This window comes from Labeo rohita, chromosome 13, assembly GCF_022985175.1.
Source record: "Labeo rohita strain BAU-BD-2019 chromosome 13, IGBB_LRoh.1.0, whole genome shotgun sequence".
NCBI classification, from domain to species: Eukaryota; Metazoa; Chordata; class Actinopteri; order Cypriniformes; family Cyprinidae; genus Labeo; species Labeo rohita.
Genome location: NC_066881.1, coordinates 16355061 through 16368484, shown reverse-complemented (window position 1 = coordinate 16368484; position 13424 = coordinate 16355061). Strand labels below are relative to the sequence as shown.

At 37.4% G+C, this 13424-nt stretch overlaps 1 protein-coding gene across 1 annotated transcript in view; it reads left to right on the top strand.

Annotated features, from left to right (window-relative positions):
• The window catches only part of psda (pleckstrin and Sec7 domain containing a), a 40504-nt gene that overhangs the window by 16493 nt on the left and 10587 nt on the right, over positions 1 to 13424 (top strand). Inside the window, exons 6-11 of the mRNA XM_051126251.1 lie at positions 2482 to 2667; positions 4083 to 4163; positions 4282 to 4394; positions 4535 to 4593; positions 5272 to 5361; positions 13344 to 13387. Coding sequence (XP_050982208.1) covers positions 2482 to 2667; positions 4083 to 4163; positions 4282 to 4394; positions 4535 to 4593; positions 5272 to 5361; positions 13344 to 13387 — 573 coding nt within the window. The remainder of the gene's footprint in view (positions 1 to 2481; positions 2668 to 4082; positions 4164 to 4281; positions 4395 to 4534; positions 4594 to 5271; positions 5362 to 13343; positions 13388 to 13424) is intronic.

The window sequence follows — 13424 nt, the reverse complement described above, 5'->3', positions numbered from 1 at the left end:
ATCGTCCTATATCGCTGTTTTACCTTTTTTGTTAAGGGTGTTTGATCTTCTTTGCATGTTCACTTTGCAAAGACTGGGTTGGAAATTCTGCAGCGATGTAGGATGATTTTGAAATGGTTTTTGAAGTTGAGGGAGAAAATACGCTTAGAGTTTTTCAACATACCCTAACTGTCTTGAGTCAGAATATAAAGAGTTCAGGGAGAGAAAGACAAGACGAGCATTTCAGATTAAAAAGTATTAAATTGTATTTAATGAAATTTTATTTTATTTTAATGAAAATAACAGATAGTTTCGCTAGATAAGACCCTTCTTTCTCCGCTGGGATCGTTTACAACCGCATTTGGGATCGTTGGAAGCCGCATTTAAACTGCATTTTGAAAAAAGTTCAAAATCGGAGCACAATATCAGTCCATTATATGGAGAAATATCCTGAAATGTTTAACTCAAAAAACATAATTTCTTTTCGGCTGAAGAAAAAAATACATGAACATCTTGGATGACAATGGGGTGAGTACATTATCTGTCAATTTTTGTTCTTGAAGTGGACTTCTCCTTTAAGACAGTCTGCAGCTGCACAAGTAGCATATGTAATAACTTGTAGCAGATCTTTACAGGTGGACCTGGGGAGGTGGAGGGTTTTAGAGGAACTCTGAAAGCATGCTGCAAAATGCTCTAGTAAATGCTAACCACCAGTCATGTAGGTGTAAAGCAGCAAGCTCATTGGCTGCCTATGCAACATGAACCAATCAGCTTGTGCCAAGTAATTTAACGCTTTGAATATCATCAATCTAGAGTTTCATGACAGAGCTTGGCATTTGATTTCTTTTCATTAGGACTATCATCTGACATGAGAAACTGTCACTATCACTTCATTGTCAGTTAAAATATTACAAATTGTGAAAGTTCCTCCTGAAATTTCTTTGAAATATAACTGTACAGTTTGTACACTGTTGTTATAGTCACTTTAAATTCCTTGTTTTCATTACCAGTCAAGACATAAAATTCAAGTGCAACTTGTTGTTAGTGTAAGGTATGTATAATTATCTTCGGTATGTGACACTGACTGACAAGTCATGCAAAGTTATTGCATGTTATTGCAGTTATTTTGACTTTTTCCTCCTTTTGTATGTGAATCTTGTCATCATCATTAAAAAGAGGTGTGTTAAAATGTTTTTACAAAGCACTGGAATGTTGTAGAGCCTCAGTACAGGTGATTGTTTGCCTGTTCACCTCATCATTTATAGTGAGTGGGTGTGAACACATCCAATAAATGGCATATATTCAAATAATGTAGAATGCCATTTGTAGCAATCATTGTCTTGCATTTTTCCCCTTTAAGTGCTCTCACCAAACAAGTTGTGATATGTGTGTCATGTTGTTGTTATTCAAGCACAGGTGTCTAAATATATCCTTTGCTAAGATTTAGCAAAGGTGTGTCTGTTAGTCACTGTCCATTCTTTCTATAAAGCTCTTTCCACATCCTAGAAGCCGTGGCGGAAAAGCTCTCTATATTTCTTCCTGGTTTTTTCGACCCTGTTTCTATCTGTCCATTGTTTGAAGAACAAACAGTCTGCCCTCATCCCCTTTCTTCGAGTCTCCTCCCCTGCCTTGTTTGTGAACTATCCGGTTGGAGTAGGTTGGGAATGGAGAACTTCGGAACAAACCAAAGACAGCTGACAGGGGTGATCTGCATGTGGCATGAACTTTTTTGCTGCTTCTACATCTAACGCACTTTGGAATGCGGTGGTTTAAAGGCAGAGTTGGATCACTGAGGTAGAGTAGATGCTTTTTAAAGCACTTTTTGTGGAGAGCTGCTCTTTTTTGGTTTTTCAGACCTTTTATGTTATTAAGTTTTTAGAGTTTTATGTTTTAATGTTTGATTCAAGACTGAATAAAATACATTAATATGTAACACTTTTTATATAAGCTATACTTCTTCTTTCCTCATGTTATTCACATGTGAATATTAGCTGAAGACCTTTATGTTTGTGCTTGTGTGTGTATGACAATCTTTTGTGCGTTTGAATAGTGTAAAGAAGGCAAATGTACAGGTTTATGCACTTATAGTAGTTTTTCAGGTGTGCTTTTTTAGTTATTAAATACTGGTTTGAACTGGTGGACTGAGTTGATCTGCTGGGAAAGTCAGTATAGGTAGATGAGATAGACTCTATTTACAACACACTGCTTGTGCTAAGAATAACAGGTTCAGACATGAGAGATGGAAGGTAAACAAATTTAACCTCATGATTTGACTGCTTTGATGAATAGTCAGTATTAATGTATTCAGTATGCTTCAGTATGCTTGTGTTGTGTAGTTGTCCATGATGGCTGACTTTAAGCCCAAGCATATTTACATATCATATTTGGGTCATCTTTTTACAAGTAAAATGTATGCCACTTGGACTTTTTCTTGGCAATGCTATAATAAATATTCAAATAAATGTGTGTCACCCGTCATTCATTTTTTTTTCTCTGTTCCAGAGAGAGGCCATCAAGGCCGGTGTCTGAGTCCGATCCGGAGGTGGCTGAGCGATTGGCTTTGGGCAACAATGAAACTCTGGCCAATGGAAACAAAGCTGACCTCCAAGCTGCAAAACGCCTGGCCAAACGTTTGTATAGCCTTGATGGATTTAAGAAGTCAGACGTGGCACGTCACCTGAGCAAGAAGTGAGGATTATTTAACCATTTATAAATACAAAGAAGCTTGTGTTTGCATTTATTTATTTCATTTTTTTTTTTTTAATTTTGTGAAGCAAAGTTATATTTGATAATAATAATAAATACCATGTTTTAGGGCAAATGAGAAGAAATTATGCAAAAATTTTAACTTTGAAAATAAATTGTTTTGGGTTTTGAAATCAAATCAACTTTCTAAGTTAAAAATGAATAATAAATATTTATAATTCTGCACTGTTTTTAGGGTCACTTAATTGTGAAAATGTAAACTAATTTGTATGAAAAGATTGAGTTTTGGATCTGCTATTTGCATTAGGTGCAAATAAATACTAAGTATACTAAGTAGTATAAATAGCATCTAAGTAATATTACTGGAAAGAAGAAATGCTATTTTTACGCAGTGTAAATAGAATATATCTCTATTTGCACTTCGCTGTTTACACTAAGTGAAAATAGAATATTTTCTTAGCGATGTGCTATTTACACAAAGTGCAAATAGCGATATACTCTGTTTACACTATGTAAAAATAGCAATAATTTCTTTCCAGTAATATTAGTTAGAGTAGATACCATTTATACTACTTAGTGCAATTAGTGGCAGATATTTACACCTCAGTATTGTAGTACACTATTATACAGTATGCAGTAATAACATGTGACCCTAGACCACAAAACCACTCATACGGGTAGATTTTTTGAAATTTAGATTTATATCATCTGAAAGCTGAATAAATAAACCTTTTATCACTGTATGTTTTGTTAAGATAATCGCCTTTAAATTGTCTAAAATTTTTTTGCAATGCATATTACTAATAAAAAATTAAGTTTTGATATATTTGCAGTAGAAGTTTATAAAATATCTTCATGGAACATAATCTTTACTTAATATCCTTATGATTTTTGGCGTAAAAGAAAAATCGATCATTTTGACCCATACAATGTATTTTTTGCTACTTATGACTGGTTTTGTGGTCCAGGGTCACATATTGAGTGTGAATGATCCTTTTTATTAAAATTATGAAATGGATGCCACCTAATTGGGACAATTAACCCCTCTCCATATTAACCCCTAACCCTAACCGATAAACACCAGTGAGGCACTTATTTTCTATTTTTCAATCATCTTTCATTTTATTGAAAATAAATTGCTTTCCTGTCTGAATTGTGTTGTGAAAATAAAGAACATGTTTGGCAAAAGGCCAATTCAAACTTGCCACTACACTCGCTTTACTACTTACGCACCTGGAGCTGTTGTTTAGCAAGTGTCTTTTGTAATTTTGTCTAGTCCAATCACATGTTAGTGGGCGGAGTTAGTGTAAATAGCCAACAAGGCAGATGCTATTTAGTAAATAGACGCTCTTAAAAACATATTTTCTTATGTTTTTGTCTTTTCATGTCTTGTGCAGCAATGATTTCAGTCACATGGTGGCGGAGGAGTATCTCAGTTATTTTAATTTCTCAGGGATGATGGTGGATCAGGCGTTAAGGTGAGCTTGCTATTCCTCCCATGTTTAGTTAAGGAAATCTTAGCTCTTATTTCACTTGTCCAACAGGTGTTATTAAAATTCTCAGTCTGTTCTTCCTTTTGTCGTGCTTGTTTCTTAGAGTGTTTTTAAGAGAGTTTGCCCTAATGGGAGAGACACAAGAGAGGGAGCGAGTATTGTCCCATTTCTCTAAAAGATACCTCCAGTGCAACCCGAACACTATACTAAATGAAGGTAGGCCATAGCAGCATTGTGTTTGTGAATGAATGTGCATTTGTTTTGCATCTGATGTGTATTATAATATGACTAACACTATGGGGTGCTCTTGCTCTGAGTGTGTGAGCTTATGGGAGTTCTGTGCCTCTGTGTTTCAGACAGTGTTCACACGCTGACTTGTGCCCTGATGCTGCTCAACACTGATCTGCATGGTCATGTGAGTTTGAGAAATGACGTATATGATGTTCTGATGTACCATAAACACTTAACAAACAATGAAAATCTTGAAACATATTCAGGATAAAATCCCAAGGATAATATACACGTTTATTACTTTTGTAATAAACAGTAAGCTATAAAGCGTGAATACATTTTTAATTTTTATTAAATTTTTCTACAGTGTGTTTTTGCTGTGCAAAAGTTAACCTTCTAAAATGAATACTAGTTCACATCTCTGAAATGTTCATGTCTGTTTTGTAGAAAACAAAAAATATTACAGTATCTGACTGTTAAAAAAAAACTGGAAGTTATAATAAGGTGTTTATTGTGAAACTACTATTGTTATTTTTACATGTTCATGATTTAAGTCTCTGTGAAGGGAGCTGGAACTGTGTTTTTAGGATGGATTTTATTCTCTGAGCTGTTCACCACCCTGAGGGGATGAGGAGGCGTGTCGGTTTTACAGTTAGGAATAAAAATAGAAATTCATCCATAAATGTAATAGTAAAAACTATTCTCAGGGGAAGCTAAATTATTTTTTGCAGAAAATATTAACACATTTACTGCCCACTGTGTACTTGGTATTTTAAGTGTTGTTGAGTGCACAGGAACTGTGAAATAGGTCAGGGCATCAGCTGACAGTGAATTTATATGTTATCATCTCTCTCTCATTCAGAACGTTGGGAAGAGGATGTCCTGCATGCAGTTTGTTAGTAACCTGGAGGGGCTAAATGATGGCCAGAACTTCCCAAAAGATCTTCTTAAGGTTTGTAGGGTTTAAAAGCATTCACATACATTCACACACTGACCACTTTTGCGTATTGAATTATCCCACTGAGGTCAATTGTTTCAATAAAGCCATAAAAGCATTTGTGACCCTGGACCACAAAACCAGTCTTAAGTAGCACAGGTATATTTGTAGCAATAGCCAAAAATACATTGTGTGGGTCAAAATGATCGTATTTTTGACCTGCTACTCTCTTCAAGAAAAATTGTAAAGGGTCACTCTTGTTATTTAATATGATGCATTTTAGTTATTTTGGACAGTAATTAATCAGTTTGTTAATATGGAATTCAGTTTCCTCCACTGAATAAATTTTTTTAAAAAAGGTAATTGCGAGTTTTTATTTAACAGTTCTGACTTTATTCTCGCAATTGAGTTTACATCTTGAAATTCTGACTTTTTTTCTCGGAATTGTGATATTTAAACTTACAATTGCAAGTTATAAAGAGAAAAGTCAGAATTGTGAGATATGGAAAAAAAGAGAAATGAGAAAAAAGTCAGAATTATGATTATCTTGCATTTCTGACTTTATTTCTCAGAATTCAGACTTCAAATTCTTCAAATTGTTTTTTTTCTTGCAAATGCAAGTATATATCTCACAATTTTGACTTTATAACTTGCAATTGCGAGTTTATATCTTACAGTTCTGAGAAAAAAGTCAGAATTACGAGTTTGTATCATGCAATTATGAAAAAAAAAAGTCACAATTACCTTCTTTCTTTTTTATTCAGTGGCTCATAGTAGAATAGTTTTAAATAGTTACATTTTTCGCAAAACTGTTTTAATTTTTTATACACTAAAAATTCAAAAGTTAGTTTTTGAATGTTTTTGAAAGAAGTCTTTTATGCTCACCAAGGCAGCATTTATTTGATAAGATCATTTGAGCTCAAATTTTTAAATTTAATTTAGATTTATTTGATGAATAATGCTTTGATATATTCTAAATTGAATAAAAATGTCATTATAAAATGGATAGTTCTGGTCCTTGATTCTGATTGGTTAAGCCGCATTCAAAGCTGTTGTAAATTACTCTACAAACAGTTTCTGAGGAACTACATTGTTTCACGTAAGAATAATGTTTTTATTAAAATCGTTACACTTTATTTGCTCTGTTTTATTTTGTGAAACCTTACAAGCAACACACAGATGTAAACAAAGGTGTATGTTTGTAAAGTAATTTACAACAGCTTCGAATGTGGCTCAACCAATCAGAATCAAGGACCGGAACTATTAGTTTTATAAAAAACCAATAAGCCCCGTGAAGCCATGGTTTACAGTGAATTTATAACAGCTAAGGAGGTTTCATTGTAAACCAAAGCTTCACAGGGCTTATTGCTTTAATATTACAGGCATATATCAAATATAAATATCTGAATATTCTTGTGCATGTAAAATTATTATCAGAATATCTTTGTGCGTGTAAACAGCCACATAAAGGGCACTTTTTATTGTAAATATTTTTGGAGAAAGTTAAAGTAGATCCATCACAGATCATTATAATGCCGCACTGAATGCACGCTGTGCCTGAAATGATTGATTTATTGCCATTTCTTGTTTGCCGTGTCTGAAGTTGAGTATTGTGACTAAAATCAGCCACGTGGGGGATCTCTGTCGCAGCTGATGTCAATGAACTTCCTGTGCTCTAGTGTGCTGGTGCTCAGGGTTTGTCTATTTTAGTCCCTTCTCTGGGATTACAGGCCACGCTGCACAAGAATAATAGCCACATGATGACCGCACCTGAACCACTCTGCTAATATGTGCTTTAAAATCACAGGGAGCCTTTCAAGCGTTTGGTCCTCCCACTCTGTCTCTCTCTCTCCTCTGGCCATCTCTCTCTTTCTGTGTGTCGCTCATCCCTCGTTCTCTCCTCCGCCCTCTCACTCTGTGCCTCGCTCTATTCCATCACCTCCCACCCCCTCACTCTCTTCACAGTTTTTCTACGCTCTCTCTCTCTCTGGGGCCGTTTAACTATCTGCCATCTTGCTCTTTGTTTCACCCTATAATCTGCAAAACTTACTCTGCTGAACTGTATTTAGCCCTGTCTGTCTAGGTTATTTCCATATCTGTATAATCCTCCTTATCTCAGGCCTTGGCTAACGAATGGCATCCTTCTTCTCTCTTCTTCTCAGCTCTGGTCTTTTTTCTCCCCCGATTTCTCTCCTCCTACCACTATGTGAGGGTGTGAAGGCCACAGAGTTGCCTACTAAAGACAGTTAGTCTGTCTAATTAGGCTTTGGGAGTGAAGCGTTTAGCTGCTTGGATATTCCTTCCTATTATTTTGTTCTCTTGACCCTCTTCATTTCTGTCTACCCGATATTACAACAGGTTTTAGGGTTAAATATAGCACAGATAGAGATGGCAGCTGAGAGAGACGTCTGTGAGCCAACAGGTTAGGCTCTCAGTGCCTGTGTGGTTCATGACAGTTAACGGCCGTGAAAAACCTGTGTGAAGTCTGTCTTGAAGCCAGCAACAGCAGGGGTGGCAGGGAGGACAGATGGGAATTTGGCTGCCACACGGCTCCTCGCTGAAATGAGGGTTTTGTCATGGTATTATCATAAATGCGTTACAAATTGCTCATTCTCTCTCTCTCCTGTCCCTCTTTCTTTCTTTTGTTCCCTCTTTTTCAATTTGCAAATTATTGTTTTGTTCTTTTATTCAGTTGTGTGAACAGCATAGTTCCTTTGTTATCTCCCAGGTTGAGATTAATGAGTACGTGCATAAGCATCATTGAATTATGTAATGCTCCTCCCACTGGTCACTACACTGGTCACGAACTTACAGTTTCAGACTGTGAGAGATGCTGTTTTGACGATTGATCTTAAAATTTCTGGTAACACTTTAATTCTTTAGATATTAGTTAGTACATTAGGTATCATGAACTAACAGTAAAGCAAAATGCATTTAATGCATTTAATAAAAACTGTCTTAATTACTTACCCCAAACCCATAAGACCTTCATCTTCGAAACACAAGTTATGATATTTTTAAAGAAATCCGAGAGCTTTCTGACCCTGCATAGACAGCAACGCAGCTACCACATTCAGTGATTTATTTTATGAAGCTACAACAATACTTTTTGTGCTTATTTTTGTTTTCTTCGCACACAAAAAGTGTTTTTGTAGCTTAAGATTAAGGTTGAACCACTGATGTCACATTGACTATTTTAACAATGTCCTACCTTTCTGGGCCTTGAACGTTGTAGTTCCATTGCTGTCTATGCAGGGTCAAAAAGCTTGGATTTCATCAGAAATATCTTAAGTTTTGTTCCTCATATTTGTTCATAATAAATTTCCAAGATGTCTTTAGCTTGTCGAAGCTGCATTCAGTGCTTTTGATTCAGGCTTTGCTGTAGGATACCCCAGGTGCTTGTACAGTCTCAATTGCTTTGATAAAAGTCCTTCTTGCCCTCTAACATGAGCAGATAAATCCTCCCTATACAACTGCTGGCTGTCTGGCAGTGGCCAAATAAAAGCAGGTCACGTTTGAATAAAGTTAGACTCAGACTATGGGATGCCCAGTGTCCCAGAGCTGTCTATGACAGACAGAGAGAGAGAGAACAGGCTGCATCAGTGAGCACAGTGGCAGAAGAAACCGCACCAACCAAATTAATTCACTGCTTCAATAATATCCCCAGTGACTGGTTATATTGCGTAATTCTTATTGATAACGTAAGTCGACTGTTCATTGGCTGCTCCCGTGTGTGAACTGTCCAATTATATTTTGCAACTCATTTGGCAAACGGATAAAGCATTTGGCTGATGGATATAGAAAAGCAATTTGTACAAGGTCTTTGCAATAACTGTCAACATTAAACACGTTTTATTTATGTTTTACAAGAAAATTTCATGTTTAAATCAGTCCGATTCTTTAAAAGGGTCAACGGATTTTGCACAAGCTGATATGATTCTTTAGAGTCTTAATGAGAAGTCTATAACACTACTTTGGTTAAAATTTCTCAGTGGCAGTGTAAAAAAACCACCCTTTTTACCCTGTCAAAATTAGCCCTTTTTTTGAGCGAGCCGTTCTCTTGCCCTTTAAATGCTAATGAGTTCTGCTCGCCCTGCCCCTCTCTTCTGTGGAGTGACGAGCAGTACTGTTTACATTTGCCGCATTTAGTTGTAAAACTTGCTAACTAGCACATTATTAAGGAAGGCAATTTGCAAAGATGCATAAAAAACCCTTACACTCACTTGTGCTGTAGGTGAAGTTGGATCATGAATGATTTGCATGAACATAGATGCATTTATGTAGATATTTCCGGGCGCTTTTCCTTCTAAAACAAAAGTAATGTTAATCCTTCAGTGGCACATTATCACATCCAACAACAGATCGCCTCAATCGGAGACATTCTTGTCTTCCCCTGCACCGGAGTTGACACAATGGCAGTCAGACTGTTACAGCTCATCAGGGCGGATCTAAGGTAAGACGGTCGTGTCAATCAACTATCGTGGGTGCGGCCTTGGTCGGTGTGATGTCACATAGCCAAGAAGCTGAGAATGCCTTGATGTTAAAAAAGGGGATATTATAAAGATAAAAAAAAATACCACTGGGTGAATTTTTATCATTATAGGGTGGTTGTGTACACACCCTGCCAACACACATTCATGTTCAAACAACATGTAAAACTAACCCCTTTAAAGGCTTAGTTCAGTTATTCACTTCCAGAATAAAAATTTCCTGATCATTTATTCACCCCCATGTCATGTCTTTCTTCAGTTGTAAAGAAATGTTTTTTAAGGAAAACATTCCAGGATTTTTCTCCATATAGTGGACTTCTATGGTTCCCAAGGGTTTGCACTTCCAAATTTGACTTTCAGTGCAGCTTCAAAGGGCTCTACACAATCCCAGCTGAAAAATAAGGGTCTTATCTAGTCAAAACAATCGGACATTTCCTAAAATGAAAAAATGAAAAGATTATGCCCTACCCTATCCACTATATGGAGAAAAATCCTGGAATGTTTTCCTCAAAAAAATTATTTGCGACTGAAGAAAGAAAGACATGAACATCTTGGATGACATGGGGGTGAGTAAATTAAAAGGAAATTTTTATTCTGGAAGTGAACTAAACCTTTAAAACAATTTTCACTTAGAAATGGTTAGTAAATTTGACAAATAATTACAAAAAAGGTTTTTCAGCGACATTGCATTTTAAATCAGTTATCAATTATTTATTGTAACATTTAATTCCATTTAAATGGTTTTAATAAACATTTTAAATCTAGTATATTTACCTATTTAAAATGTGATTCATTTAATTTTTATTCTATTTTAATTGTATTTTTTAATGATATTTCTAGCCTTTACAGTAAAGTCAGTATCAAATAACTTGACGGTTAAAGGGATCATCCGATGCAAAATTCACTTTTACATATTGTTTGAACATAAAGGTGTGTTGGCAGTGTGTGTATACAACCACCCTATAATGATAAAAATCCCCCCAGTGCTTTTTTAAAAAGCCCTATAAAAAATAACCTGTTTCTCAGATCAAGCCAGATTCCTGGCAGAATAGAGTAGTTCTGCACAGTTGATTGACACTGGTGTTTTACCTTAGTCCCGCCCTGAGTGAGCTGTGAATAGTCCGCGTTTTGACGCCGGAGCAGGGGTAGACAAGAATGTCTCAGCGATTGAGGTGCTCTGTTGTTGGATGTAATAATGAACATAGCAGTCGTTACTCCCGACATCTGAGCTGCTGAAAATGCGATTACGTTTGTTTTGGAAAGGAATGCACACGCCAATCTCCCTAAATGTTTGCGTGAATCATTTGTGATCCAATTTCACCTACAGAAGAAGTGAGTATAAAGGTTTTTTTCAATTAATCTTTGCAAATCGCCTTTCCTAATAGTGTGCTAGTTAGCAAGTTTCACGGCTAATTGCAGCTAAAGTTTACGGTCTCTCAGAGTATGGTTTGTCACCCCGTGGAAGAGAGGGGCGGGGTGAGCAAAGCTCATTAGAATTTAAAGGGACATGCGCCAAAATGGCTCGCTGTGAACAGATCTGTTTTTGACAAGGTAAAATGGTATTGTTTTACACTAACATTAAGAAATTTCATTAAGACCCTAAAGAATCATATCAACTTGTGGAAAATGGGCATCCGATGAACCTTTTAATAATAATTTTGAATGCCAGCATACTCAGTTATCTTAATTAACATGATAATAAATTACAGCAACAGGTTTATTCCTTATTTATTATCGCTATACATTACAACAGACCTCTTTTACATTATGTGTATTGAAACTGAGAGTATGGCAGTAACGTGATGTGAGGATTTGCACGTTCGAGAGCCTGAAAACTGATTGACATTCACAGGAGGGTGGGCTCATCGAACATTCAAGTGCCGTGATTTGTCAGTCATGCTGGGAGACGGGTACATCAATTGAGAAGCAGAGCGCGAGAGAGGGACCGTGAAAGAGATCGGGCGAGATTGTGAATGCAAGAGAGAGATGGGAGGGTGAACACTCCTCCCTCACAAGATCTCATTCTCACCGCACAGCCCATTTTTTATCTGCATCACGGAGGAGGAAAAAGACTGTGAGGAGAAGAATAAAAAGAGCGCAGGACTCAGACAGCAAACCTCTATTGTTCCTACAGCCGTGCAGCAGAGCTGTTTCGTGGAAGGGAGAAAAAAAATCAGGTGTGAAAGAACTGCAAATTGGATAACGGGCGTGAGGATACCAGCTCGAAGAGAAAGAAAGGGATGAAAGAGAATTCTGGAAAACTTCTACTACATGGAATAGAGGAAGCGGCACAAAGCAACAGGATTGTCTTGTTTCTTCGCCGATTTCCTGCTCCGGTCTGGTCCTTCTGTCTCTCACACGTCTGATGTCTATTTTTCCGTCCCAGAGGGGGACGTTAGGTGACGTCACAGTTTTGGGATGCCAGTTTGAGAGTGGGTGGAAGTCAGACCCTCTCAGTCTGTTCCCTGCATGAGCCCATGTGTGTTTATCTCATGCATTTGCTTCAATGATGTTCGCATTCATCCGTCTGTCCTCTTCTCCAATTATCTCCTTCCACCATCACGGTCCTCACAAGCCATCTGCACCGCACCTGTGAGCGTGTCAGCATGCGTCGGTGAACGCGTGTAGGTGTGATGAACTCGAGGATGTATGTGAGGAAACAACTGGATGTTGGCCGCAGATCCTCACCCTTAATCGTCTTTGTTGTTTCGGTCAAAGCAGAAAGTTTGATGCAAAATGGCGCTGGTGGATTTGCAGATGTTTTTACATGCATAATGAATAGGAAGGGATCCATAATACACGAGTTGGAATCACTACCGAAGGCCTGATGCCTATGTGACACCCTCAAGGATCTCCCAAAGAGCTTCGCCACTGCCAAAGACTTTGAGTTTGCCACTGTGTCATTTGACGTGCTGTTTGAACTCATTCCGCCGCTCTGGATTCTACTCTTGGAAAAAAGACATCAAGACTCTGTCAAGTTTAATTTAACATTGTTTGATTTTAAACCCTTCACTTTCTCATCTGTGGATCCTGTATCTCGAAAAATCATGATTGGTGTCAACAGCATTCACTCCTCTGGTCGTCTCCGCTCTCGCTCACTATGCTCGGTGCGATGTGGACGGGACTTCAGCGTGATGGACCCGTTTCGTTACACCAAAGCACCTCGCTCGCGTTCCTTAAAGCCCTTGGCTTTCCCTGATCTGCTCGGGAAAGTTCAGGATGGCCAAAATCACCCACAAACCAGGAAGAAAAAGCAAAAGGTAACACTGCAGGATCATGGAAATTTAGATCCTTTTAATGATGGTTAGACTGTTTTCATTGCTGTTTAAACAAAATGAGAAAAGTGTTGCTGCAACCTGTTTGTGGTTCATGGTTATTGTTAACTTTCTGTTGCTATTTTTAGATGCGTCAGTGGGATGTTTGAGCGCACATTCGTGTATACACGCAAAGGGCAAAACTGTTGATGGGTTTGTGTGGTTTAATGCTGTTGTTTTCCTCTTTTAACAGGCTCTCTACAACTCCATCAAAAATGAAAAGCTGCAGTGGACAATGTAAGTTCAATGTTTTTCCCTAGTGGCTCCTTTTCAC